General features: G+C 42.3%; 1 protein-coding gene across 3 annotated transcripts in view; it reads left to right on the top strand.

Annotated features, from left to right (window-relative positions):
• Window positions 1-564: 564 nt before the first annotated feature.
• Window positions 565-24439, top strand: part of RB1 (RB transcriptional corepressor 1) — a 182463-nt gene continuing 158588 nt past the window's right edge. Inside the window, exons 1-2 of one of the 3 annotated variants that reach the window (XM_060194840.1) lie at window positions 565-1236; window positions 6962-7088. In XM_060194840.1, coding sequence (XP_060050823.1) covers window positions 1082-1236; window positions 6962-7088 — 282 coding nt within the window. In that variant the 5' untranslated portion in view covers window positions 565-1081. The remainder of the gene's footprint in view (window positions 1237-6961; window positions 7089-24439) is intronic. The other 2 variants (XM_060194842.1, XM_060194841.1) reach the window with 2 other exon arrangements.

A 24439-nucleotide genomic window follows, 5' to 3' on the forward strand; every position in this document is an offset into this window, starting at 1 on the left:
AAATCACGAATAAAATAAAAAAGTAAAATTAAACAAAAAAAAAAGGAAGAGGAAGGGGGGTTGGAAGGAAAGAAAGAACAGAGATGAGGAGACAGCATAATGGTTCTGCAAAAGACTTTCTTGCCTGAAGCTCTGAGGTCCCAGGTTCAATCCCCAGCACCACCACAAGCCAGAACTGAGCAGTGTTCTGGTGTCTGTCTGTCTCTCTCTCTATGTCAAACACAATGACAACTACGCACCACGTCTGGCCCACAGGGGCGGAGGCGGGCTTTGAACCCGCGCGGTCGCCCCTTGTGGTGAAGATGCCCCAGAGCCTTTGGCTCGGCGCTTCCTGTTTCCTCGCGCTCCTCCCGCCGCTCACACCTCATGGCCTTTCCCCGGCCGCGCGCTCCCGGCCCCCTAACCCGAGGCCGCTAAACACTCAGCAGCTGCCCTGTCCTCTGACCCTCCGAGTGACCGGCCGACTGCTGCCGCGGCATTTACCCCGAGGGGTCCGCGACTGTTTTTGTTTTGGGCCCCTCGCGGAGGGATTGGCTGGCGCCCGGGCGGCGGGAGGGCGCGGCCGGCCGGAGGGGCGTGTCCGCGGGTGCCCTCGCCCGATAGCGCCCGCCCGCCCCACGGAGCGAGAGACGGGCCCCAACCTTGTCCCCCAGACTCTGCCGGACCCCGTTACCGGCCGCCCTGCCGGGAAGCGAGCGTTTCTGACAGAGACAGGTTGAGGCGGCGGTGCCAGCAGCCGCCTCGCAGTTGGCTCCCAGGCCCGGCAGGGGCTCCCAGCCCAGCCGGCGCGACCCGGCGCCCCCGCGCGCTCACCACCCGGCGCCCCGGTTCCCTCCCGACGCCGACGGGCCCGGGAACCCCGCGGACGTGACGCCGCGGGCGGAAGTGACGTTTTCCCGCGGTTGGACACGGCTCGGTTGCCGGGCGGGGGAGGAGGGCTCCTCCGGTTTTTCTCAGGGGACGATCAAATTATTTTTTTGTAACGGGAGCCGGGCGGGGACGGGGCGTGCCCCGACGTGTGCGCGCCCGCCCTCCCCGGCCCTTCTCCATCGCTTGCGGGCTTCTGCACGGCCCGGGCGTCATGCCGCCGAAAAGTACCCGGAGAGCAGCGCCCGCCGCCGCTGCCACCCCGGCCGCGGAACCCCCGCGAGCGCCGCCGCCGCCGCCGCCGCCACCGCCCCCTCCTGAGGACGACGCGGACTCAGACAGCGGCCCCGAGGACCTGCCTCTGGTCGGGTGAGTGGGCCGAGCCGCGGCGGCCGTCAGCGCGGGAAGGGCGCTCCGGGGTTGTGTCGAGGCGGGCGCCGGGGCGTCGAGGCGGGGGCGCGTCTCCCCGGCGGCGGCGGCGGCGGCTCTCGGGGGCCGGGACGGACCCTCCTGACTCCCCATCCTCCCGCCGCCGCCGCCGCCGGGGAGCGGGCTGGGGCTCCCGGGAGCCGCGGGCCCCGGAGGGCGCGAGGGAGGGTCTCTTGACAGGTGTCGGCGGGTGGGACTCGGGTCTCTGAGCGAAATGACAGGTGCCGTGGCCGCGCCGGGGCGTCCCGAGGCCAAGAGCGGACGTTCCGGGAAAATGAAATAAAAAGCCTGCGGGGACCAGTCGGCGTCTGGCGGGGAGTCCGCCGAGGGGGGAGCCGCAGCCCTTCCTCCCTCCCGCGGCGGGTGCCGGGGCTATTTCGAGAGAGCTGCCTCTGAAACCCGGGCCCAGGACCGAGCCGCCGGGAAGACCCCGCGCCGGGCTGCGGGGCTGCGGGGGCGACTGTGCACCAGGCGGGGTGTCAGCACCCCCACCCCGGGGCTTTGTGGGGCGCCCCCCGCCCCCGCCCCCTTATTTAGAGCCTGGGTAGTGAGTGCCTGGTGGACTGAGCTCTCGAGAGGTTTTGATATATGGCCGATTGTTTTGTGAGCCATTCAGCAGAATTGCTAAAAAGTTTCTAAACTGTTTCTTTTTTCTTTTCTTCCTTCCATTCTTTCTTTTCCTTTACCCCCTTTATTTCTTTTCTTTCTTTCTTTCTTTCATTTTTTATTTTTAATTATTTCCCCTGCTGCTGGATGAAGCTGTTGTTGTCTCTTAGTGTCTGAATGACTCTTTGCTTCTATTTTTGCTACTACCCTTAGAGGATTCTGATGTGCCGATCTCTCCACCCCAAACACTTTTGTTGTTGTTGTTCTCTTTGGGACAAAAGTATTGGATTTTTTTTTTCTTTTGCGCTTGCATGCATCCCCACCACCTCCATCTTATTTGTAGTTTAGGTTTAAGCAAGTCTGCTGCTGCTGCAATAGAACATTATGAGCTACTTACTATATTGCAACATCCTTTCTCTCTCTGTACCCCCCCCCCCCATGATACTTTGAAGTTAAGGTGGGAAGGAGTGTAGTTGTCTTTTTTTGTAGTCAGGATTTTCCTGCTTTAGGACTGCACGACTGCACGTATGTTGTAGGAAAATGTTACTCTCCGTCCCTCTCTCCAACCCCCATTCTGGAAATCCATCTCAAGTCTTTTAAGTTTTCCGGACACTAAAGAGCCCATGCCAAATTGTAGAAATCACAATGGACTTGTGGAAATAGCCAGTGCAATTATTTAAACAACAACAACAACAATATATTTAGGGCTAGGGAGATAGCATAATGGTTATGAAATATGATATTTATTTCGAAGCTCTGAGAAGCCAGGTTCAATCCCTTGCATCATCGTAAGCCAGAGTTGAACAGTACCTTTTTAATATATATATGTATGCATTTGCATGACCTGTCTTACGGGTCAATTATAAGTCATATTTACTAGTTTAAAAAGTCTGGGAATAGGGAGCTGGGTGGCACCCGACTGAGCTCACAGATAGCTGTGCGATATTGCCAGCTCGCTGTTGGCACTAGGAATCCACTCCTCCTGGAGGCGGCAGCGGCGGCGGCGGCGGCGGCAGTGGCAGCGGCGGTGTCGTTTCTTTTGTTTTCTCTATTTTATTGAATAGGACAGAGAGAAATTGCGAGAGGGGGAGACAGAGAGGAAGAGAGAAAGATTGATATCTGAAGACCTGCTTCACCACATGAAGCCTCTCCCCCACACAGGTGGGGAGGAAGGGGTGGAACTCCGGTCCTTGCCCTTGGCAACGCTTGTGCTTACTCCAGGGAAGATTTATCTATTAATGAGAGAGAGCGAGAGGGAGAGGGAGTATGTTTGAGTGGTTAGGGAGGAGGCGCAGTGGATAAAGTGTTGGGCTCACAAGCATGAGGTCCTGAATTCAATCGATGGCAGCAGATGTACCAGAGTGATGCTCTGGTTCTCTTTGTCTCTCTCTTCAGATCCCTTTCATTAATAAGTAAATAGTCTTTTTTTTTTAAAGGTGAGAGACAGGGAGAGAGACAGGAGAGACACCACAGCACTAATCCATATTCGTGAAGTTTCTCCCATACAGGTGCTCCTTTGTAGTGACTTGTGGGTTGGGGGGCAGCCTTGAACTTAGGTTCTCACAGGTTGGGGGGCAGCCTTGAACTTAGGTTCTCACAGGTATGGTAAAGTGTGTTTATAAGGTGAGCTTCTTCCTAGTCCTGCAGATGCTTCATCACAGTGGGGCAACTTTATCTCTCTCTCTCTTTATTTTTTTGCCTCCAGTTACTGGGGCGCGATGCCAACTCTGTGAATCCTGATCACCATTTTTTTCCCTTTTCTTTTTTCCACCATCATTTTATTTAATAGGATAGAGAGAAATTGAGAGGGGAGAGAAGGAGAGAAGGAGAGAGAAAGATAGACCCATGTAGACCTGCTTTCCTACTTGTGAAGCATCCTCCTTCAGATGGGGAGTGGGCTCTCAAACCAGGTTCTTGGCATGGGTCCTTGTGGTTAGTACTATGTATGTGTAACTGGGTGTGGCTCTGCCTGAAACCTCTGACTTTTCTAGATAGAGGGAGAGAGGGATAAACACCACAGCATTAAAACTTCCAGTAGTGGGTTAATTGCGCATGGTGGGAAGCACAAGGACCCCCAGAGGGATCCTGATTTGAGCCTCTGGCTCCCCACCTGCAGGGGGGTTGCTTCACAGGTGGTGAAGCAGGTCTGTAGGTGTCTGTCTTTCTCTCCCCCTTTCTGTCTTCCTCTCCTCTCTTGCTTTCTTTCTGTCCTATCCAAGAACAACAGCAACTACAACAACAACAATAATAACAACAAGGGCAACAAAAAAGGAAAAATGTCCTCCAGGGGCAGTTGATTTGTAGTGCAGGCACCGAGCCCCAGTGATAATCCTGGAGGAAAAAAAAAAAAAGGTTCATTGGAGCTGAAAAACTTGGTTAGAGACTCAGGACTCGGTACATCTTCTTGTCTAGTTATATTGTCCATTTCTGCCTTGATAATTGAGATCTTATTTCTACTGCATTATTTCTAGCCTAACAGATGTGGGAGAGGAAGTCACTAGTAACAATGTATATATAACCCTTGTTGCTGAAATGACCAAGAATTATGTTGGCAGTCTTGAATAGTGATCAGGGGCATGGATTATTAGGCTAGACTTGGGTTACAGAAGGTTTTCCAATCATTCAAGTGAGTTTTTTGACTTCTCTGATTTGGTTCTCATCTATAAAACAAGGATAATAAGAGTATTTATCTAGGAAGACTAATTCAGTGGGGATTCAGTGAAACCAACTTTATTTTGTAATATTTCATTGTAAATACTCAAAAGTTACTAACTACACATTATTATTATTACTAGTTCTCAGGTAGTATATGAATGAAAAGGAATTGACCAACAAAAATTTATTTTATTTTTTAAAATTTTTTATTTATAAAAAGGAAACATTGACTAAACCCTAGGATAAGAGGGGTACAACTCTACACAGTTCCCACCACCAGCTTTCCATATCCCATCCCCTCCCCTGATAGCTTTCCTATTCTTTAACCCTCTGGAAGTATGGACCCCAGGTCATTGTGGGATGCAGAAGGTTGAAGGTCTGGCTTCTGTAATTGCTTCCCCACTGAACATGGGCATTGACTGGTCGATCTGTGCTCCCAGTCTGTCTCTCTTTTTTCCTAGTGGGGAAGGGGTCTGGGGAAGCAAAGCTCCAGGACACATTGCTGGGGTTGTCTGTCCAGAGAAGTCTGGTCGGCATCATGCTCGCATCTGGAACCTGGTGGTTGACAAGAGAGTTAACATACAAAGCCAAACAAATTGTTGACCAATCATGGACCTAAAGGCTGAAATAGTGCAGATGAAGAGTTGGTGGGGGGGGTTTCCTCCATTTTGTAGCTAGCTAGTAGGCATATTTTAGTTATATTCCAAAGGGCCTGTGGCTATACTAGGTTTTTTTTTTAATTTTTATTTTATTATTTTTTTTCTTTTTTCCCCTGAGCCTGAAATCTGTTATGCAGGTGGATACAAGTTATTGTCTGGGGAGATGATGTCATGGTTGGAAAAGGACCAGAAAGCTGCATCAGGGAAGAGAGTAGCTCCCTAATATGGGAAATGGGTATAAATATTGTTGACTGTAAACCTTATCGATTTGATGTGATCTGGGACCCATATTTATTACTTGCCAACCTTTATTAGGGGAGAAAAAGCTAAAACAAAGATACCAATAGATTATGCCACGTTAATAATCAGGTTAAGGTAGGTTTTATTTTTATTTATTTTGTTGCCACCAGGGTTATTGCCGGGACTCTGTGCCTGCACAAGGAATCCACTGCTCCCAGTGGTCATTTTTCCTTCTATTTTTTATTTGATAAGGCAGAGAGAAATTGAGAGGGGAGCAGGAAATAGAGAAGAAAGAGAAAGATACCTCCAGACCTGCTTCACCCATTGTGAAGCTTCAGTTCTGCAAGTGGGAGGTGGGAGGTTGAACTGGGGTCCTTTCACATGGTAACGTGTGCACTCAACCAAGTGTGCCACCCCTACCTAGCCCCTTGCATAGGTTAAAAACAACAACAACAACAACAAAACACTGTAAGTGCAAAGTTCATTTTGCAGAGACACTGAGAAGGAATTGATTCTGTAATATTAACTTTTCCTTCTCTTCTGTTATCATTGTCCTAATTTTCCCTACCTTTAGCTACTGGACTTTTCCTTGCAAAGCTATTTATTCTGAAGTAGCTGTAGTCACCAGGTCAGCAAACATTTTTCTGTATCCTGAAAAGACTATGAAAAAGATAAACACGGGAGTTGGGCGGTAGTGCAGTGGGTTAAGCGCACATGGTGCGAAGCACAGGGACCAGCATAAGGATCCTGGTTCGAGCCCCTGGCTCAGCACCTGCAGGGGAGTTGCTTCACAAGCGGTGAAGCTGGTCTGCAGGTGTCTACCTTTCTCTCCCCCTCTGTTTTCCCCTCCTCTCTCCATCTCTCTCTGTCCTAACAACAATGACATCAGTAACAACAACAATAAAAAAAAACACAAGGGCAACAAAAGGGAAAATAAAGAAAGAAAAAGGTAAACACAAGTTTAAATTTCATATGTAATGAAAAATATATATATATTTTTGCCCCCAGGGTTATCACTGGGATTCAGTGCCTATACTGGGCAAACGCTAGAAGAAGAAGTGCCTATACTATGAATCCACTGCTCCTGGAGATTTATTTTTCCTATTTCATTGACCTTGTTGTCATTAATTGTTATTGTTGCCATTGCTGTTGTTGTTGGATAGGACAGAGAGAAATTGAGAGAGGAGGGGGAGGAAAGATAGACACCTGCAGATCTCTTTCACTACCTGTGAAGCGACCCCACTGCAGGTAGGGAGCCAGGGGCTCGAACTGGGATCCTTCTGAGCATCCTTACACTTTGAGCCATGTGCACTTAATCCACTGTGCTACCATCTGGCCCCCATGAAAAATAATCTTAAGGTATTTAATGATACTGTCTGGCAGAATAGGATCCTTATGGAAAGCACTGAAACAAATGTCTACTTGATTCATTTGATATATATATATATATATATATATATATATATATATATGCATATTGTATGTTTTCATTTTGTTTTTGATAGGCTTGAGTTTGAAGAAACTGAAGAACCCGATTTTACTGCATTATGCCATAAATTAAAGCTACCAGGTCATGTCAGAGAAAGAGCATGGTTAACATGGGGAAAAGTTTCATCTGTGGATGGAGTATTGGTAAGGATTTTCTTACATTTTTTTGAAAAAATAATTTGAATTACTGCAGAAAATTTGGGAAATATAAAAATAGAAGAACTGAACTGTTATTCTTCTGCCTAGGGAAGATTTATTGCTGGTAACATTTACAATTAAAATTAAGTCCTTTATACTTTGTTAAATAAATTGAGAGAATTCCTGATTATTAGTATAAAGCCTTGCAAGCTGAATTATTGAGGCAAAACATTTGCAAAACTTCTAGTAATTATTGCTAAATTTCACTCCACACAGACATTTTAAAATATTTTATTTATTTTAAAATTTATTTATTTATTATTGGATAAATCAGAGAAATTGAGAGGGGGTGGGGAGACAGACAGAGGAACACTTGCAGCCCTGCTTCACTCATGAAGCTTTCCCTCTGCAGGTGGGGACCGGTGCACCACCACCCTTTATTTATTTTTAGTTTACTTTGGATAGAGACAGAGAAACTGAGTGGGAAGGAGGAGTTAGAAAAACAGAGAGACATCTGGAACACTTCTTCACCACTTCTGATAGGACTGGGGCCTTCAACCCAGGTAATGTATGCACTCAACCAGGTGGGCCTCTGCCTCGCCCCTCTCTAGACAGACACTTTTAATAAGTTTATTGTATTGGAATACATATCTTCTTTCACTGAATAGATCAATATGACAAAATACATTTATGTACATTCTTCCCATAAAGAAAACTAATTAATTAAAACAATTATTGCATCTTAGTCCACTTGGGCTACCATAACAGAGTATCATAGATGGTGGGTTATAAGCAACAAACAATTTGACACAATTCTGAAGACTAGACAAGTCAAGATCCTAGTGCTGCAAGACTGTGAATCTGGAAACGGCCTACTTCCTAATTCATGGGCAGCACTTTATATCTTTCCTCATATAGTTGGACTCTCTTGGGCCTCATTTTTATTTATTTATTTTTGAAGTTGTTTTGTCAGAGATAGAGAAATTAGAGTACTGCTTAAAAAAATCTTTAAAAAGTCTAGAAATGTTCTGGGAGAATAAATTAATTTCTAATTAAACTCTGTTTATCAATATTTGATTCTCTGAATTCTCAGTGAAGTCTGGTGAACTATCCCCAGTCCTCTTGAACCTTTTTTTTTTTAAATAAAGGCACTTAGCCCATTCATGTTGGCTCAGCCTTCATGACCTATTGGCCACCAAGTGTTTTCCCTCCTAATTCCATCATATTGGGCACTAGGTTTTAATCATAGGAGTTTTGAGAGGAGTATTATTCAGTCCATAGAATCTGGTAATAAAAAGAGAAAACAAATCTCACTATTTCAAATTTCTGAACATATTATAGAGCTCCTTACTAGAAATGGAGAAATGCTGAAGTATCTTGGATGAATGGTCTTGGTATTCTCATCTCAAAGCATCTATCGTATTTCTGCTGAGGTACTCCATACACAAAGTTGCTGGTTTTTTTTTTTTTAATATATATATTTATTTAAAGAGAGTTACAGCTTGGGAACTGAAATAGCTTACCCAGTAGAGCACATATATTACCTCTTGAACAAGAACCCAGGTTTGAACCCCTGGCCATCACACTTGAATACCTGTACCAGGAAGTTTCACAAGAGGTGGGGCAGTTCTGTGGAGTCTCTCCTTTCTCTGTCCCCCCCCCCCCCCCGTTTTTCACCTTTTATCTAAAGCAAATATATTTTTTGTCTCCAGGATTATTGCCGGGGCTCGGTGCCTGCATCACGAATCCACTGCTCCTGGAGACTATTTTTCCCTTTTGTTATCCTGGTTGTTTTATCATTGTTGTGGTTATTATTATCACTGTCATTGATGTCATTGTTTTTGGATAGAACAGAGAAATGGATAGAGGAGGGGGGAGGGGAGATAGACACCTGCATCCCGCTTCATCTCCTGTGAAGGGATTCACCTGCAGGTGGGGAGCTGGGGGCTCCAATCGGGATCCCTCCGCTGGTCACTGTGCTTTGCATCACGTGCGCTTAACCCACTGTTCTACCACCTTAATTTTTTTTTTTTTTTGAAAGAAGAATCTGTTAGGAGTGGTAGAATCTTGCAGTCATGGAGCCCCAGTGATAACCCTGGAAGGATGGAGTTCCTTTATTTCTTTCTCTCCCATCAATAGTGATTTTTTTGTTTTCAGAAAGTTGGGAACAGGCAACTGATTGTAGACAGCATTGGTAAATATAGGTAGTTTACAATTTTTAAAGAGTGTGTGCTAAATCTTACAAGTCGTTTTCCAGGCTAATTCTCACAATTTTTTTTAAATTACTGATTTAATAGTGATTTCTAAGACTATAAAACAACCACATTATAGTTCCCCACCACACTCACTACCAAACTTCATTCACACAAACTTTTTGTGTGTGTGTGTGTGTGTGTGATTTAATAATGATTAACATGATTGTAGAATAAGAAGGGTACAAGTCTACACAATTCCCACCACCGGAGTTCCATACCCTATCTCCTCCGTTGGAAGCTTCCCTATTCTTTATCCCTCTGAGGGAGATGGGCCAAAATGCTTTATGGGGTGCAGAAGGTGGAAAGTCTGGCTTCTATAGTTGCTTCTCCACTGAAAAAGAATGTTGGCATATTGATCCATATCCCCATCCTGTTTCTGTCTTTCCTTAGTGGGGTAGGACTCTGGGGAGGTGGGATTCCAAGACACATTGGTGAAATTGTCAGTCCAGGGAAGGCAGGATGACTTCATGGTAGCATCTACAGCATGGTGGTTGAAAAGCTGTAAGATATAAAGCAAGATAAGTTGTTTAATAATGAGATACCTAAAGGTAAGAATAGGGCAGATGGAACTAAGGGTCCTGGTGTCACAAAAACTTTTTGAGCACAGCTTCTCTGACTTAAGGTGCTGCCAGGGATTGAATTTGGGACCTTAGAGCCTTAGGCATGAAAGTCTTTTTTTTCTTTTCTTTTAAATTTTATAATATTTATTTATTTTCCCTTTTGCTACTATTGTTGTTTTTCGTTGTTGTAGTTATTGTTGTTGTTATTGATGTCATCACTGTTAGATAGGACAGAGAGAATGGAGAGAGGAGGGGAACACAGAGAAGAGGAAAGACAGACACCTGCAGACCTGCTTTACCGCCTGTGAAGTGACCACCCCTCCCCACAGGTGGGGAACCGGGGGCTCGAATTGGGATCCTTACGCTGGTCCTTTCGCTTTGTGTCCCTTGTGCTTAAACCCCTACATTACTGCCTGACTCCCGAAAGTCTTTTTTCATAGCTACTATGTTAGCTTCATGAGCAGTGAAGCAGTGCCACAAGTATCTTTCTTTCTGTCTCTCTATGTTACCCCCTCTAATAATTTCTCTATGTCCTATCAAAATAAAGGGAAAATGTAGGTGATGTTTGTTAGCATGGAGGGTGAGTTAAAGAGCAAGGATTTGTTCCTCTGATTGGACTGATCTAAGGTTTCTATCTTATTATTTACTAGCTCCATGATTGTGAAATACATTACCTGATATCTTCAAGTTTCATTTTTCTTTTTGCCTCCAGGGTTATTGCTGGGGCTCTGTGCCGGCACTGCAAATCTACTGCTCCTAGAGGCTATTTTTTCCCCTATTTTTGTTGCCCTTGTTGCTTTTGTTGTTGTTATTATTGCTATTGATGCCATTGTTGGATAGAACAGAGAGAAAATGGAGAGAGGAGGGGAAGACAGAGGGGGAGAGAAAGATAGACACCTGTAGCCCTGCTTCACCGCTTGTGAAGCAAACCACTGCAGGTGGGAAGGCAGGGGATCCAACCAGAATCCTTACGCTGGTCTTTGTGCTTCGTGCCACATGTGCTTAACCCACTGCACTACTGCCCGACCCCCCAGCTTCATTTTTCTTATCTGTAGAAAAGACTAGCAGTAATTTCCATATCTTGGGAGTTATTGGCAATTAAATAAAGTTTGTCTGTAAAAAGCTTTTTATACAATAAGTTCTATTTTTTAAATATTTATATTACTGGATACAGACAAAGAGAAATTGAGAAGGGATGGTGGGGTAGAGAGAGAGAAATACCTACAGCACTGCTTCACAATTTGTGAAGCTTCTCCCTCTGCAGGTTGGGACTAGGGGTTTGAACCTGGGTCCTTGCACACTATAATGTGTGTACTTAACCAGGTGCATCACTGCCTGGTCCCCCTTATTCAATGAGTTCTATATTAAACCATGTTAATAGAAAAAAAATTTAATTATTTTTCTTTTTTAATATTTATTTAGTTATTCCCTTTTCTTGCCTTTGTTGTTTTATTGTTGTAATTATTATTATTATTACTGATGTCATCTTTGTTGGATAGGACAGAGAGAAATGGAGAGAGGAGGGGAAGACAGAGGAGAAGAAAAAGATAGACACCTGCAGACCTGCTTCACTGCTTGTGAAGCGACTCCCCTGCAGGTACAGAACCAGGGGCTTGAAACAGGATCCTTAGGCCAGTCCTTGTGCTTTGTGACACATGTGCTCAACCTGTGCTAGTGCCCGACTCCCCAATAATAGAAAAATTTGATGTAAGACTTGTTTCACATGGGGAAATGTGAAACTGTACATATGTGATAACACCAGACCATAAATCAGCATCTTCTCAAATAAAGTCATCATTTTTTTTTTAAAAAAAAAGCTACGCCACAACATTTTTAATACATCTAATTTTAGAAGAATTACAAGTAGTAGGTAAAAACGGTTGAATTGGGAGTCGGGCTGTAGCGCAGCGGGTTAAGCGCAGGTGGCGCAAAGCACAAGGACTGGCATAAGGATCCCGGTTCGAACCCCGGCTCCCCACCTGCAGGGGAGTCGCTTCACAGGCGGTGAAGCAGGTCTGCAGGTGTCTTTCTCTCCTCCTCTCTGTCTTCCCCTCCTCTCTCCATTTCTCTCTGTCCTATCCAACAACGACTACAACAATAAAACAAGGGCAACAAAAGGGAATAAAAAAATAAATATTAAAAAAAAAACAACGGTTGAATTTTAAAATGAGATATAGATTGCATCTCCTTTATTGTTTAACATATACAGATACGTCTTTTTATTTCCTGGAACAGAATATAGACAGATCCTCATTTGATGCTTTCTGGAAGAACTATTTCAGAGAAGTTGTACATGCTCATTAGGAATTATGCAATGATCTGTTACTGTTGATGACTCTTGATAGTCCTTTTAAGGGGTGCTAAATGGTGATATGTTAACTTTATTATTCTTTTTTTTAATGTTATAATTCTTTCATAAGAAGAAACTTTCCCCCATCAGCCATTTTTATTCTGAAATATAGTTCCTTCAGGATTGGTAGGATTAAATGCTTTATTCTTTGTTCATTAAAGCATTTAAGTATGTCTAAAGCTGCTATGACAATGTTATTAAAGCTTCTTTCATTCACTAGTTTTCACATTTAGTAAGTTTGTTCTTTTACCTCCTTCAAAAGTAACTGGTGATTATAATAGTCTTTTCAAACATTTTCTTAACACTACCAGTTAGGTCAGTTGGGCTATATGTAGATATTTGATATGATCTTTTACTTTATTTACTTATTTATTTGCTGCCAGGGTTATTGCTGGGGTTTTATGCCTGTATTACAAATCCATCTCTCCCTGTAACTCCCCCCCTTTTTTAAAAAAAATAGAAACAACTTGAGAGGGGAAGGTAGAGAGTAAGAGAGACACATGCAGCACTGCTTCACCCCTCACAGGTGTGGAACAAAGACGAACCTGCCTCCTTGTGCACAGATATGGTCTTTACTCAGTGATAGTGTGACAAACTTTGTGGTTTCAAAAATGCTATATAAAAATAGGATTATACAGTATTAACCTGTTGGCATTGGCTTTTAAAAAAATATTTATTATCTCTTTTGTTGCCCTTGTTTTATTGTTATAGTTATTATTGTTGTTTTCGTTGGATAAGACAAAGAGAAATGGAGAGAGGAGGGGAAGACAGAGATGGGGAGAGAAAGATAAACACCTGTAGACCTGCTTCACCGCCTGTGAAGGGAGTCCCCTGCAAGTGGGAAGCCGGGGGCACAAACGGATCCTTACTCCAGTCCTTGTGCTTTGCACCATGGTGCACTTAACCTGCTGTGCTACCGCCCGACTCCCAGGCATTGGCTTTTCTTTTTCAGAATGATTTCCTGGAGATTTATTGAAGCTGTGTATCAGTAATATACTAGATTGGTAGGACTGCTGGAACATAATATTATAGACTGGGTGGCTTAAATAACAGATAATTAATTTCTCCATAGTTCTGAAGACTAAAAATGAGGACCCAGGTTTCAGCCCTAGCGCCACATGGGAGCACTATGGACAGCACTGGGGTAGTGCTGGGAAGTAGAGGTTGCTCCACAGATGGTGAAAATTTGGGTATTGTGGAGTTTTTCCTCCCTCTATCTCTGTTTCTATTTCTGTCTCTTATTTATCTCTATAAAAAGGATGGAAAAGACAGTCTTTTTCATGATCTAAAGGAGATTACCACAGGAAAGCATGATTACTTTATAACATTTGAAAGTTATATTAAGAGTCTTAAAAAAAGGAAGAGTAAATAATGATTTCAATAAAAGCAGAAGATATATATATATATATATATATATTAAAGAAACAGCTATTCTTTTAAAATTATTTTAAAGTTTATTTTGATAGAAACTAAAGGTTAAGGGTGATAGAGAAGGAAAGAAAGAGACACCTTCAGGCTTTACCACTTTTGAACCTTCCCCCCACAGGCAGGGATTGGGGACTTAAATCCTGTTCCTTGTGCATGATAATGTGTACACTGATTGGGTGTGCTACTGCCTCTCCTCCAGAAAATGTTTAAATTCATCATTTATTTCTGATACTTTATTATTAATTTTTTTAATTTATAAAAAGGAAACATTGACTAAAACCATTAGATAAGAGGGGTACAACTCCACACAATTCCCACCACAAGAAGTCTGTATCCCCTCCCCTCCTCTTCCCTGATAGCTTTCCTATTTTTTAACCCTCTGGGAGTATGGACCCCAGGTCATTGTGGGATGCAGAAGGTGGAAGGCCTGGCTTTTGTAATTGCTTCCCCACTGAACATGGGAGTTGACAGGTCGATCCATACTCCCAGCCTGCCTCTCTCTTTTGTCAGTGGCTTAAACTCATCCATTAAAAGGCAGAGTGCGAGGATGGATCCGAAAATACAACCCAACCATATGCTGCTTGTAAAATCCCATCTGACCCAACAAGACAAACACAGACTTAAAGTGAAAGGATGGAAAACTATCATACAGGCTAGTGGACCACAAAAAAAGGCAGGAACAGCCATTCTCATCTCTGACACAATAGACTTTAAATTAAATAAAGTAATAAAAGATAGGCAAGGCTATTACATAATGATTAGAGGATCAATCAACCAAGAAAAATCTAACAATTATTAACATCTGTGCACCCAGTGAGGGCCCATCTAAATGTATCAAACATCTACTAGAACTACAAAATACATCAATAGTAATACAATAAAATACCCAATGAGGGCACATCTAAATACATCAAACACCTACTAGAACTACAAAAATACATCAATAGTAATACAATAAAATTTTTTTGTGGGTTTGCAAGTTTTATTTTCACAGACCAAAAAAATATACAGTGTGTTTAATGAATGGCACAGGAGGAGAGCCAGGGTTCTCTGCACAGGCTCTTAGTACATGGCACCTTCATCTTCCTTGAGGAGAAAATAAATGGTGATTGGTCCATAGCAGGTGTGCACAGTCTCTGTAACTCTGGCAAAGAACCAGGAGCCAATCCATATAGTAAGTTCGGAATACCCAGGTTGAGGGCCTTGAGCTCCGTGAAGCAGTGGTCCTGGGCATGCAGGTCCCGCCAGGCTGCCTGCGAGGAATGGTAATTGATGAAAGGGAAGCAGCCGGTGCGCAGCATGTGGTAGTTGGCGCCAGGGCAAGTGGCCAGTTAAAGTGCGAGCAGCTGTTATCTGTGACCTTATCTATGAACTTGGGAGAACTACTGCAATTTTCACTAGAGGGAGATGGGGACACATCCAGTGGTGAGAACAGTTTGGAATTATACCTCTGTTATCTTATAATTTTGTAAATGACTATGGAATCACTAGTTTTTTTTTTTTTTTTTTTTAGAAAACCAGAATTTGCAAAAAAGGAAAGGAAGGAAGAAAAGATTTGCCTCTATGGTGGGGGGTAGACTGTAATGGCTAATGTCTACGTTTCCTTGATTTTACTTTGAACTTGAAAACTATTCTTCAAAAATGTCTAGCATTGGGGGTCAGGTGGTAGCGCACCAGGTTAAGTGCACATAGTATAAAAATGTCTAGTATAATGCTTATGCAAAATACTTTCATGCTTGAAACTCTGAGGTTCCAGGAAAAATCCTTGGAATTACCATAATCCAGAGCTGGGAAGTGCACTGATCTCTCTCTGTCATTTTCCTTTTTGTGTGTATCTCTCTTCCTCTCTGTCTGCATTTCATTAATAAATAAATAAACAAAATATAAAAAAATGCACTGGGGAGATAGCATAATGGTTATGCAAAGAGACTTTCATGCCTGAGTCTCTAAAGTCCCAGTTTCAATATCCCCAGCACCACTGTAAGCCAGAGCTGAGTGGTTCTCAGGTCTCTTGCCCTGTATATCTTTCTTCCTTTTTCTTTAAAGTAAATAAATAATAAAAATGCCTATTAAAATATGTTTGGAATAGCAGGGAAATAGCATAATGGTTATGCAGAAATACTTTTATGACTGAGGTGCCACATTTCTAAATTCAGTCCCCAACATCAACATAAGCCAAAACTGAGCAGTACTCTGGTAAAAGACAAACCCAAAGGAACCATCTCTTTGCCCCTCTTTAATTTATTTTTAGATTTGATCTGTTAACCCTTTAAGATGATTTTCATAATTATTCATGAACGATATTGGTCTGTACATTTCATTTCTGGGTTTCTGTAGTTTGTGATAAAATAATGTGTCATAGAATTAGAAAATAATTCAGTTTTTTGGTAGGGTTTGTATAAAATCATATTTTTTCTTTCTTACTTGATGAGGTGATATGGGTCTAGAGTTTTCCTTATGGGAAGGTTTTTTAACTACGTATTCAATTTATTTAATAGATAAAGTTGATTCAGGTTTATCTGCTTCTTTAAAAAGTTGTGGATATATTAAAAAGAGAAAGAGAGGTATGGAGAGGGAGAGGGCAAATGTATGACTGTCATTTATGATGCTCTCCCTCCCTTCCTTGTCAGTGCTGAGGTTCACTGCTCTAGGATAACTGTTTTGTTAGAAAGAAAAAAGGAAAGACACCACAGCAGCAAAGCTTGACATAGCAGGTACCATATTAAGTATAGCTACTTTGCTGACCCTGCTTTTCTTTGTGTGTGTATTTGCTAGGGATCAAAGGGTCTCAAACATACAAGATCTGTACTCTACTGCTGAGCTACTACTTCCCTGTCCCCGAGTTTATACTTCTTGTGTGAGTTTTGGTATATTTACTTCCTCTCTCTCTCCCTCCCTTCCTTTCTCCCTTCCTTCCTCCTTCCTTCCTTCCTTCCTTCCTTCATTCCTTCCTTCCTTACTTACTTACCAGAACACTGTTCAGCTCTGGTTTATGGTGGTGCAAGGGACTGAACCTGGGACTCTGGAGCCTCAGGGACGAGAGTCTCTTTGCATAACTATTATGCTATCTATCCCTGCCTGGTATATTTTCTCTTTGGGGAGGAGGGAACAGACATAGTCCATTTTAACTAGTTTTCAAATTTCTGGCCATAGGGGGTACATAGTATTCCTTAGTAATCCTTTAATTTCTGTGGAGCCTCTCTTTTTCATGCTGCTGTTAGCAATTTGTGTTTCTCATAGTCTTGACAGAAGTGTGCCAATTTTATTGATCTTTTGAAGAATCAGTTTTGGTTTCATTGATTTTCTTTTCACTAATCCTTTTGTGTTTAGTTAGGCTTTTGTAGTGAAATGTTTAAATTCCTTTTTCATTTTCCTTTGTGTTTGTTTTTTGACTGTTTCCCTTTGTAGCTACTATGGGGGAGGGGGGAACTGAATATAGTATCCTAAAATCACAAAACTCTTATTTGAATTTACTTCAGTTTTACTGACTAATGTAAAAAGCTTAGTCAGCAATTCTGTCCCCATCCCTTTTAGTTATTTTGCATAAAACTATACCATTTTACATTGTGAGTCTCAAACTATAAACTATTAGCTTTAATTAGTTTCTTGGTAAATTATGTCAAAAAACCCTGAAGATACAGTTTCACACCACTATAACAATAAAAACTTGTATAACTGCTCATGTCTATAAATATCTTACTGAGATCTGTATTTTTCATATGACATTTGAGTTAATAACCTGTGTCCTTTTGGTTTAAATTGATAGAGAAAAATTTATCAGAACACCATTCTTCCATTTTTTGAAGTTCCAGGGAGTGAACTCAGGGCCTCACATTTGCAGGGCATTATTTCTCCCATTGAATCACCTTTCTTATCATTTTGATGCTATGCCCTTTTGAAGGACAGTTACACTGGATATAGCGTTTTCTGGCTGTAGCTCTCTCTCTCTCTCTCTCTCTCTCTCTCTCTATATATATATATATATATATATATATATATATGTATTTATCTTAGTGATAACAAGATCTTTGATGAGAATTAATTGATAATATTATTGAAGATCCATTATATATGATGAAATGATTCTTTCATTCCTTCATTCCTTGTCTTTTGGACAGTTATATCTCATGTGTCTTGGTATGGGTCTCTTTGATTTTTGTCTTTCTTTTGAACTCCATGATTTTCATTTTGGAAGTTTTTGTCCATTATTTCTCAGATCTGCTTTTAGCCCTTTGTTTTTCTCTTCTTTTGGAACCTTTATAATGTATATGCTGGCCCACTTGGTGGTGTCTCACAGGCCCCTTAGTGTTTGCTTACTTCAAGTTTATTAGACTTAATGCTCTGTATGGCTTTGCTATTAAGTTTGATGACTTTTCTGCATGTGAAAATTTGCATTTGTTCCTTAGTGATTTTTTTTCTCTTTGCTTATACTTTTCATCTTGAAATTTTTTTAGTTTTTTTCCCCCCTCTATGTAACTACTTCTTGTTTTTCCTCATTTCTTCCTGTATTTCTTTGAGTACCCTAAAACAGTTGCTTTAAAGTCTTTGTCTAGCACATCTGCTATAAGTTTTTTGGGGGATAATTTCTTTTGGTCTATTTTCCCCTTTGAGCTATTCTTTCCTATTTCTTTGTATGTGTTCTCTCTCTCTCTCCCCCTCTCTCTCCCTCCCCCCCCGTGTGTATGTATATTTTATTGTTAAACATTGAACATTTAAACCTAATAATGTTATGACTCTGTAAATCAGAGCCTCTTTCTTTTCTTTTCTTTTTTTTTTGTCAAGTGGGGGTGGAGGAGGTGTTCTTTTCTACTTGGTTGTTATGGGTTTATGTCTATGCCAGGGATTAATTTGAGGCTTAAGCATAAGGTCTTCTCAAATTATTTCTGACCTGTGACTTTTCCAGAAATACTCTGTGACTTTCTAATTTTCTCCAAATGTTTGGTTTGTTTTGAATGTTCTAGTCACCAATGTCTGGCCCCCAAAAGGGGAAAAAAGAGGGAGTGCTAGCTCCTTAAATCCTTGAAAATGTCTTTACCCTCATTGAGAGGTGCTCACAACAATGGGGAGATGCAACAGTAGTCCCCAAGTCTCTGTCTACACTTCTGTAATGGGAGGCAGCAGTTAGACATTAGAGCACAGATGAAAAAAATTTGGAGGGAATCCTTTTTACTCACTTTACTTTATCTCACTTTGTGCTCACTGTTAAAGCTGTTTCAGAAACATGTTGGCAATAAGTAGCTGCTGTTGTCCTGAGAGCAGGCATTGACTGTTCATGCCTTTCCTTAGAAGTTGCAAGCTTTTGATAGATTCCAGAGTTCTAAATAAGTTCTATCAGACAGATCTTGCTATTACAACAATTGTTATCTAGGTGGAGAGAAATTTTGCCACCTTTCCCAAATCCTTTCTGCATGTGAATTTTAGGATCACTTTGCCAGTTTCTGTTTTTTTTTTTTTTTTAAATCAGTTGTGCTGAATTTGGAGGTTATCACATGACTTTGGAGGAGACTCATATTTCTCCCTATGTGCACTACTCTAACACTGCCAGCATCACAGGCTACATCAGCAGGTACTTCTTGCTTCTCTGTGTTGCCACTAAGGAACCACCTCTGACAATGCTTTCATTGCCAAAAGATATGCAATACACTAATATCATTGTATGCCACAGGTGTCTGTTCTTTCCATAAGTATCTAAGCCATGATTTTTTTTTAAACTTTGTTATTTGATGGGACAGAGAAATTGAGGGGGAAAGAGGGTAGAGAGGGTGAATGAGACAGAGAGATACTTGTAGCACTCTTATGAAGCCTTCATCCTTCAGGTGGGGACTGGAGTCTTGATCATCCTGTGTTCTTGCATGTGTTAACACATGCATTTAACCAGGTGCACCAGTGCCCAGCTCCTCAAACCATGAATTATTATTTTTAAATTTATTATTGTTATTATTATTTTCTTCATTTATTGGATAGAGAGAGCCAGAAATTGAGAGGGTAGGGGGAGATAGAGAGGGAGAGAGAAAGAGAAACATCTGCTGCACTGCTTCACCACTTGCAAAGCTTTCCCCCTGCAGGTGGGGACTGGGGTCTTGAACCCGCATCCTTGTACATTGTAACATGTATTCTCAATCAGGTGCACCACCACCCGGCCCCCACACTATGAATTCTTTATGCTTTCTGATGAGGGGGAAACAACTTCCATGGCCTGGAAATGTATGATTGCCAAAGATCTGAATTTTGTAGCTTCACTATTGACCCGACTGGTCTAAGACCAGTCCAGTTACAGGAAAGCATTAGATGAAATCCTTTAACCATTAAGAAACTTGCAAAGACCCACCCAGCAATCTTTTAATTAAAAAGAGAACTATAGGGAGTCAGACGGTAGTGCAGCATGTTAAGCGCAGGTGGCGCAAAGCACAAGGACCGGCATAAGGATCCCGGTTCGAGCCCCCGGCTCCCCACCTGCAAGGGAGTCACTTCACAAGCGATGAAGTAGGTCTGCAGGTGTCCATCTTTCTCTTCCCCTCTCTGTCTTCCCCTCCTCTCTCCATTTCATTCTGTCCTATCCAACAACAATGACATCAATAATAACTATAACAATAAAACAACAAGGGCAACAAAAGGGAATAAATAAATATTTTTTAAAAAAGAGAACTGTAGTTGAAAATACACAGATTATAGATGGAGTCACCCTCAGCGATATGCCCTTTATACATGTGGTTCTTCTGAAGTACTTCATAAGTAGGAGACTAAGCACCTTTTTAATGGTTCTGGGGAATGAACTGAGGATCTTGTACATTTACTCTTAGTGGGAGAGTAAGAAACAAAGAGGGAGAGACAGCAGTATTATCACTTCATCATCCATGGAAACTATCCCCCCATGTTATTCATGGTCCTCTCATGTAGTGGTGTGTGGGGGGGACTGGGGGTCAAGCCCAGAGTTTTACACAAGGTGCACCCTATACTCTGCAGAGCTACCTCTGGGTCCTAAGATTTAACATGTTTTCACATTTCACAGACCATATTATCCAGAGGAGCACTGGTTATTATTTGTTTGATTAGTTCAAATCTTTAACAAAGATTACTAATCCAGTCAGAGGATTAGTAAAGTTGGCAGATTATAGCCATGACCTGTGACTGTTTGGCCTGGGAAGTTCCTGGTCCTCCTCTCACCCAGACTCTTCTAGCTTTTCCAGAGACAGTGGCCATAGCTTTTACTGCTCTGAGGGTTAAAATTGCAGAAGGAGGTGTGTAGCCTCACTGAGTACCTGCCCCTCCTTCCTGGGCTACAGACTTTACAAGAAGTCAATGTGATTGGCATCACCAGTAAAATCTTGAGGTGATAGCTACGAGCTTATGGTGTGAGGCCTGGGGCACCACCTATCCCCCTAGCTCTGTGGACAACTCTAGAGCCAGAGTGGGCAGCACCTCTAGAGAGAGCTCTGTGATTTTAGCTTAGAGAGGAAAGTACCTGGCTTGAGAAGCAAGAAACACTTGCCCACACTCTCAGCTGGGCTTCTTGGGTTTCTGCACAACCTGCCTGTCAGTGGGTCTATAACCACCCATAATGGCCTGAACCCTCAGTCTCCCAGTCACTCTGCCCTTACCTGAGCATTAGAAATCGCTGCTTGTGAAATCTCCCAAGATCAGAACTGGGTTATAACTGAGCGGCAGTTTAACCTGAGACTTCTGGGAAAGTTCTATAAATAGAAACTGCCTTGAGTTGACAGTTCAGGCTATCCCTATTCCTCCACCAAGCTCAAGCACAAGAGGAATATATGTCCTCAGTACTCTGGCAGCAAGTCCTTCAGTTTATACCTCCTGAACTTGCTCATTATGCTTTTTGGGCCACCACCATATGCTGAGTCTTCAGCTCCAGTCACCATTTAGTCTTGGGCCTGTTATAAAAACTGAAGTCCAGCTCCCAAGACTGCCATTTGCAATTTTAACACAAGACTGTTACCACAGGACATGGAATGAAAATTATTTTATTTTATTTTATAGAAATCAATACTAAGTACTAGAGATACTGGTGATAAAGAGGAATTCTCCTCAAGTGATAGACTGGTCAAGACAAAATCCTGGGATGGGCAGAGGAGACAGTATAATGGTTAATGGAAAAAGACTTTACTGCCTGAGACTCTGAGTTCTCAGGTTCGACTCCTGGCACTACCAGAAGCCAGAGCCAGCAGTGCTCTGGTCTCTCTCCCTATATATCTTTTCTCTGCATCTCCCTCATTGAAATAAATAAATGGGGACTGGTTTGTACATAAACTGTTGAGCACATGTGCTATAATGTGTAAGGACCTGGAGGGGGAGGTAGAGAGGAAAAGAGACAGAGAGACACTTGCAGCACTGCTTCACCATTTGTGAAACTTTCTCGTTGCAGGTGGGGATCAGGGGTTTGAACCTAGGTCCTTGCACATTGTAATGTGAGTGCTTAACCGGGTCCACTACCAGCTGGCCCCTCAAGGAGAAATCTTTATGAGCAGGAAAGCAATGCTGCAGGTGTCTCTCTTCCTCCCCTCCTCCTCTGTTTCTCCCTTCCCTCTCAACTTCTCTGTCTCGATCCAATCAATAATCAATAAATTAAATAGAAAGAAATTTAAAAATAAAAAAATAATTTTTTAAAAAAGGCTAAATTCTTTTTTTTTTTTTTAATATTTTCATTTACTTTATTTTAATGAGAAAGAGTAGATACAGAGGGAAAGATACTGAGAGAAAGAGACCAGAACACTGCTCAGTTCTGGCTTATGGTGGTGCTGGGGATTAAACCTGAGATCTCAGAGCCTCAGGATTTTTTTTTTTTTTTTTTTTTTTTTTTTTTTTTGTCAACAAATTCTTTTTTTTTTTTTTTTATTTAAGAAAGGATTAATTAACAAAACCATAGGGTAGAAGGGGTACAACTCCACACAATTCCCACCGCCCAATCTCCATATCCCACCCCCTCCCCCGATAGCTTTCCCATTCTCTATCCCTCTGGGAGCATGGACCCAGGGTCATTGAGGGTTGCAGAAGGTAGAAGGTCTGGCTTCTGTAATTGCTTCCTCGCTGAACATGGGCGTTGACTGGTTGGTCCATACTCCCAGTCTGCCTCTCTCTTTCCCTAGTAGGATGGGTCTCTGGGGAAGCTGAGCTCCAGGACACATTGGTGGTGTCTTCAATCCAGGGAAGTCTGGCCGGCATCCTGATGATACCTGGAACCTGGTGACTGAAAAGAGAGTTAACATACAAAGCCAAACAAATTGTTGAGCAATCATGGACCCAAAGCTTGGAAAAGTGGAGAGGAAGTATTAGGGAGGTACTCACTGCAAACTCTAGTATACTTCTGCTTTCTTACTTTGGTGCCATACTCCAAACTCAGTCAATTTCTGCTTTGCGTTTCTACTTCTTCTTTTTTTTTTTTTTTTTACATGCATAACATTCCCCAGATTCCCATTTAGCAATACAACCCCCACTATTTCATTCATCATTTTTCATGGACCTGTATTCTCCCCACCCACCCACCCACCCCAGAGTCTTTTACTTTGGTGTAATACTCCAATTCCATTTCAGGTTCGACTTGTGTTTTCTTTTCTAATCTTGTTTTTCAACTTCGGCCTGAGAGTGAGATCATCCCATATTCATCCTTCTGTTTCTGACTTATTTTACTCAACATGATTTTTTCAAGGTCCATCCAAGATCGGCTGAAAACGGTGAAGTCACCATTTTTTACAGCTGAGTAGTATTCCATTGTGTATATATACCACAACTTGCTCAGCCACTCATCTGTTCTTGGACACCTGGGTTGCTTCCAGGTTTTGGCTATTACAAATTGTGCTGCCAAGAACATATGTGTACACAGATCTTTTTGGATGGATGTGTTGGGTTCCTTAGGATATATCCCCAGGAGGGGAATTGCAGGGTCATAGGGTAGGTCCATTTCTAGCCTTCTGAGAGTTCTCCAGACTGTTCTCCACAGAGGTTGGACCAATTGACATTCCCACCAGCAGTGCAGGAGGGTTCCTTTGACCCCACACCCTCTCCAGCATTTGCTGCTGTTACCTTTTCTGATGTGTGACATTCTCACAGGAGTGAAGTGATATCTCATTGTTGTCTTTATTTGCATTTCTCTGACAATCAGAGACTTGGAGCATTTTTTCATGTGTTTCTCGGCCTTTTGGATCTCTTCTGTGGTGAATATTCTGTCCAATTCCTCCCCCCATTTTGGGATGGGGTTATTTGTTGTCTTGTTGTTGAGTCTGGTAAGCTCTTTATATATGTTGGTTATTAAACTCTTATCTGATGTATGGCATGTAAAGATCTTCTCCCATTCTGTGAGGGGTCTCTTGATTTGGGTGGTGGTTTCTTTTGCTGTGAAGAAGCTTTTTAATTTGATGTAGTCCCATAGGTTTATACTTGCCTTAGTCTTCCTTGTAATTGGTTTCGTTTCATTGAAAATGTCTTTAAAATTTATGCGGAAAAAAGTTCTTCCAATATTTTCCTCTAAGTATCTGATAGTTTCTGGTCTAACATCCAAGTCCTTGATCCACTTGGAATTTACTTTTGTATTTGGTGAAATACAGTGATTCAGCTTCATTCTTCTGCATGTTTCAACCCATTGTTTCCAACACCATTTGTTGAAGAGACTCTGCTTTCCCCATGTAATAGTCTGGGCCCCTTTGTCAAAGATTAGATGTCCATAGGTGTGGGGCCTCATTTCTGGGCTCTCAATTCTATTCCACTGGTCAGTGTGTCTGTTCATGTTCCAGTACCAAGCAGTTTTGATGATAA

This window comes from Erinaceus europaeus, chromosome 7 (assembly GCF_950295315.1).
Source record: "Erinaceus europaeus chromosome 7, mEriEur2.1, whole genome shotgun sequence".
Taxonomy (NCBI): Eukaryota; Metazoa; Chordata; class Mammalia; order Eulipotyphla; family Erinaceidae; genus Erinaceus; species Erinaceus europaeus.